The sequence below is a fragment of the Solanum tuberosum genome, unplaced genomic scaffold (genome assembly GCF_000226075.1).
Source record: "Solanum tuberosum cultivar DM 1-3 516 R44 unplaced genomic scaffold, SolTub_3.0 scf00035, whole genome shotgun sequence".
Classification (NCBI taxonomy): domain Eukaryota; kingdom Viridiplantae; phylum Streptophyta; class Magnoliopsida; order Solanales; family Solanaceae; genus Solanum; species Solanum tuberosum.
In genome coordinates this window covers 1,693,793-1,699,792 of record NW_006238963.1, presented here as the reverse complement: position 1 = coordinate 1,699,792, position 6,000 = coordinate 1,693,793, and the positions used below count along the sequence as shown (strand labels likewise).

The following is a 6,000-nucleotide window of genomic DNA, read 5'->3' as shown; positions in this document are numbered from 1 at the left end:
TGCTATTTTAGAATCGATGGCAGATACATCATTTTTCAGTATCAAAATACACCACGGAGGAGTTATGAAACGTACTCCAGAAAAGCATTATGTTGAGGGCAACATAGACTATATTGATTATGTTAATGCAAACAAATTGGACCTTGATGAGTTTAAGAAGAATGGCAGAGATTTGTGGATACTTAAAGAATTCAATAACTTTTTGGCATAGATATGGAAGATCTGGTAGATGGAGGTTGGTGTCTACAGATAATGAAGCCCATGTTGTTCGCAAAAACATCCCAAATGACAACATGATCGAAATTTACTTCGAACACTTGGATTCATATTTCAATATAGAAGATATGAACTTCTATACATAGCTCAAATGCTGCAGATAATAACAGACAACAACTTGTTCAGGAAAATCCATTGGTAAATGATTTTAGCGACTCGGAAGTTGAGTTAACTGATGGTTTACTTGTTGATAAACAATGAAAAGAACTGCACAATACATGTGGATGAATGGAGATCCTTAGTATCGAAGCACAGAGAAAGATGACAGCTCCAGAAGGAGAGTCTGATTGTGTTGATTCTACGGACACAAAAAGTTTGCATAGTGATTCTGAAAATGAGATCTTGAACTTTCCTACATTCAATCCACAAACAGATGGAGACAATCCAATTTTAGCTCTAGAATGTGTTTTTGAAAGCAAGAAAGATTTTAAAAGTGCAGTAGTTACTCATGAGATTAAGAATGGAAAGTATATCCAGTGGCTCAAAAATGACAAAGAAAGAATGAAGGCCGTTTGTATACATTCAGAGTGAAAATGGGAAATCACAGCATGTAAAATGCAAAGGAATACGTCTTTCCAGATTAGGAAGTACATTCATACACATAATTGCAAGCAGTGGCATTATGATAATAGAAAAATAACATCATCATTCATTGCAAGAAAATACCTCACAGAAATTAAATCAAACAGGAATTGGAGCTTAGTTGATTTTAGAGATAGAGTAAGTGTAGATCTACGAGCTCATGTAACTTTATCTCAAGCCAAAAGAGCTAAGATGTTCGCTATTGCATTGATTGATGGTGATATCAAGGATCAATACAAAATGATGTGGGATTATTGTATTGAAATTGATAGGACAAATCCAGGTAGTACAATTCATATGAAGTTCACTGAGAATGAGATACCGAACAAGCCATACAGATTTCAAAGGATATACATCTGTTTTGCTGCTTGTAAGCTAGATTTCAAGGTAGGATGCAGAAAAATAATAGGCGTGGATGGTTGTTGGTTGAAGGGTCCAATGTATGGGACTCAACTGTTAACTGCTGTTGGAATTGATGGTAATAATAATATATTTCCCATTGCCTATGCAATTGTTGAGAAAGAAAGTAAAGAGTCGTGGGCTTGGTTTTTGAACTATTTGACAGCTGATTTAGATGTAGATGAGACTGGTTGGACCTTTATGTCCGACAAACAAAAAGGTTTTATTGAAGCTTTTAATGAGGTTTTGCCATATGTCAGTCATAGATTTTGTGCGAGACATCTTCATAACAATTTTAAGAGAGCTGGTTTTGGTGGGTTCACATTAAAAAAAGCATTTTGGGCAGCTGCAAAGGCTACCACTGTAAAAGAATTTGATGCTTGCATGGTACGTATAAGAGAGTTAGATTCAAATGTTGCCGATTGGCTCAATGACAAAGAACCTAGCCAATGGTCAAGGTCTCATTTCTCTTCAGATGCCAAGTGTGATATTTTATTAAATAACATTTGTGAAGTGTTTAATAGCATGATCCTTGATGCTAGAGACAAGCCTATTGTGACACTTTTGGAGAAATTGCGATATCTTCTCATGGCTAGAATGTTAGCTAATAGGGAGAAAGCGCATAAATGGAGTTCGAATGATGTTTGTCCAAAGATTAAGGATATTTTGCACAAAAATCAGACTGCAGCGGGTGAGTATATTCCTAGAAAATCTAATCAATGGAATTATGAGATTATAGGAGCTACTATTCATGATAGTTGGGCTATTGATTTGGAGAATAGAATATGTAGTTGTAGAAAATGGAGTATCATGGGAATTCCTTGCAATCATGCTATTGCAGCAATTCGGGTGAAGAAGGATATCATTCTTGACTATGTGGATGATTGTTACAAAGTCGAAACATATAGAAGAATCTATGAGCATGCAATTTTTCCGATAAATGGGCCACAAATGTGGGCTAAATCAACTAAAATTCCTCCACTGCCTCCAACAATCGTAGGAAATAAAAAGAGAGGAAGAAAACAAAAGGCGAGAAGAAAGGAAGCCGATGAAGTTGGAGCAAGTCGAACAAAGATGAAAAGAAAGCAACAATCTCTAGACTGCAGTACATGCAACAAGCCTGGTCATAACAAAAAAACTTGCAAATATAATGTTGTGTCACAAGAGACTACTTCAGTTAGTCAAAAACTACCTGTACTACTATATCTTAACTATATCATAATTGGTTTCTTATTGGATAATCTTAAACTAACAGAATTTATGATTCAGGTTAGAAGAGGACATGAAGAAGCGGGACAAGAAAAAACTAGACAAGAAGGAGCTGGACAAGAAAAAACAGTTGGACGAGAAGAAGTAGTTGATATAGATTCTGGTTGGATATACTCTCAACAAACACAAAGTTAAAATGAATCATTGGTAATTTAGCTTATTTTGAGTGCTAATATGTGTTCAATGTTAATGGTAGTTTAGCCTTATCCAAGTGCTTATCTATGCATTTTTCAGGTGTTGATATCTCCTTTTTGGTGCTACTATATTGCTATCAGATTGTTGGTGGATATGATGCTGCAACTATATTGCATTCTCATGTGGTGTTCCTCTGTTTCATTTTCAAGTGTTGTTGTTCTCAAGTGTTGTATTGTTCTAAATCTGTAGGTATTGCGGTGTTGTCAATATACTGTACTTTTGGAGTTATTTTATGCATTTTCAAGTGTTTTGAACTTTAAAATGATGTTATAGTTCTGTTTTATTCTGGTGTTGCTACTATGCTGCACTTCTTAGTGTTGTGTTGCAGCTATTGCTCTTTATTTTTGGTATTTTGAAATTGGATTAAATGAACAAATATAAGAAAGAAATGAAGAAAACCCAATTAATTATCAGATTTAAATTCAGGTCACGTGCATAACCACTGGTCTGTTAAAAAACTAACTGTGGTTAGGATGGAGACTAAAAATGCACCACTTTATTAAAGAATCAGGACTATTAATGCTCCACTAAAAAGAAATAGGACTATTTTGAATCTAAACTCAAAGATAATGAACTATTTTAAACCTTTTCTCGCATCAAACACAAAAAGAACTTCCTGACATATGAGCATTTTTGCAAGCCACAATTTCTAAATTATTTGCAAAGCACAATTTCTAAGAATTTCCTAACCTATGAGCAGTCAAAAGAAGTCAAAGAGGTCCCAGACAACTAAAAACTTGTAAAATTAGTTCCAAACTTACAAAATATACAATGGTTATCTCAAGCAAACTTGTAGTCAAGAAAGTTGAACACAAATCATAACATAGAAGGGAAAAAGGATAAATATACCCCCGAACTATCGTAAATGGTATGCAGATATCCCCCGTCATACTTTTGGGATTGTAAATGATATGCAGATACCCTTCGTCATACTTTTGGGACATTGGTGCCCCTGCCGTCCAAAAACTAGAGCATATATACCCTTTATACTAACGGATATACACGTGTCATAATCTTATCCACCTACCGACATTTATTAAATATTGGATCGACGGATAAGATTGTGCCACGTGTCCCTATTTAGTCTTCCGTTAGAGTGAAGGGCATATATGCTCTAGTTTTTGGATGGTAGGGGAACCAATGTCCCAAAAATATGACGGAGGGCAACTGCATACCATTTACGATGTCCTTTTTCCCAACATAGAAAGAGATAATTAACAAAAAAGAAAAATTAAAATGCTTGATACTCAAAATTATAGCACGAAATATACATTTATGGAGCTTTAATCACTACAAGAAAAGAATCTTTTTTTGGCGACACAAATCGCCTCAGAATGTCAATATATCGCCATAACTTGTCATGGTGGCCCATGGATCGTTGGCTATACTAAGTGGCCTGATACTTTTCTGTGGCAACAACACAAGTTGCCACCAAAGGTTTAGTTTTCGTGGCGACTAATGCCGCCCCAAAATATGTATTAAAATTGCTACGAAACCACCTAACAAAAACGTAAAATATTGGTAAAAATTGAACAATTATTAATAGCAATTACGATACTTTTCCACTTTTCAGATGTACAAATAACTTCTTTTCCATGTTATGCCATCTCTTTATTTTTTAACCCTTCCCCTAGGAGTTCCCACATTTTGCTTCCTTAGTGACTCAAACTCACAACCTTAAAATTGATAGTAAAGGATACTTACCATCGGATCAACTCTCTTTTATATCCCATTATTTATTTTATTTTTAACTTCTTTCACTTCTTTCAAACTTAACTTCTATAAAAAATAATATATTATATTGTCATTTACACACATACACAAATTCACGAAATTTGTCACCCACAATTCATTCAAATTTTTCACGATAATTTTTTTTCAATATAAACCTCATATTGTATTTGTCGGTATCTAAATGGCTGAAAGCCTATCTCTCTTCTTACTTTACATACACTAAATCAAAGATGTACAAATGTGTTTGGTATGAGAAAATATTTTTATATTTTCTCATTCTTGTGGGTTTGTATATTTGTGTATGTGTATATTTTAGTTTCACTTCTATCTTATTTTTATTATCTATATAGATAAATGAGTTTTAATTTTTATTAACAAATATTATTTAATTATTATTTAAATTTACTTATCCTATAAATAGATCATTTTTAAAATATATAGTAAAGTCCACTACTATTTTTATTAATTATTTTTTTTATTACGTGGTTGAAACATTTCGAACAAATAATGGACCAAACAGTACATTAGTAATAATACGTTGAACTTACATTCAAAATCTTTATAAAAACAACAGAACGAGTGGAGATTACAAAGTTGTTTGAGGTATATGTATTTTTTTTTTGTTATATTTAAGTATTATATTCATATACATATAAAGTTTATAGTTATATACAAACACAAATAATTTTTATTTAACTATAAAAACTTTATATGTATATGAATATAATACTTAAATATACAAAAATATGCATAAACCTCAAGCAATTTTGTATATAACTACCACAATATACAAATTGCTATATACAATTATGTTTTATAAAAATGAGTAAATTTTAGGTTTAGCAAATATAAAAATCATATTTGTATGCTATAACTATAGTTTGTATAATTGCGCATGGCTATTAATCTGTATATTTCGGTATACATATACATAAAAAATTGTATTTGTATATTTCGGTATACAAACTAAAACATAAAAATTGTATATAAACAAAATTACTACATATATACAACACATATGTATACCGAATGGGTCTATTTGTATATTTCAGTATACAAATGGGTCCTGCAATTAATTTTTATACAACACATATGTATACCGAATGAGTCTATTTGTATATTCGGTATACAAATGGGTCCTACAATTAATTTTTATACAATACATATGTATACTGAATGAGTCTATTTGTATATTTCGATATACAAATGGGATGGCAAAAAACATTGAATGTTTGTTGCAAATTACAAAAAAAAAGAAATTATGACTATAACATTTAATTTGAATTAATAGTTTGCTATTTCATACAATTTTCTCTATAAAAATCCCCGATGTGCTTCGGATTTGTCCTGATCTTATGAACCAGACACAACCTCGTTTGGCTTTCCTCTTGTTTCCTCCTTCAACAATTTTAATGACGCTTGCCATGACATTGTTGATAACTTATAGCAGTGCAATTGGGTCATTTTTTTCTTAGATCTCAACTCTTCAATAGATTTTTCCTCTAGAATTTTTCTAGATTTTGCAATGGACCTTACACTGACTCC

At 32.3% G+C, this 6,000-nt stretch overlaps 1 protein-coding gene across 1 annotated transcript; it reads left to right on the top strand.

The window, feature by feature from the left end:
* Positions 1-831: 831 nt before the first annotated feature.
* Positions 832-2,661, top strand: LOC107059776 (uncharacterized). The gene has a single exon (XM_015306701.1). The coding sequence runs from the start codon at positions 832-834 to the stop codon at positions 2,659-2,661; it is 1,830 nt and encodes a 609-aa protein (XP_015162187.1).
* The last annotated feature ends 3,339 nt before the right edge of the window (positions 2,662-6,000 follow it).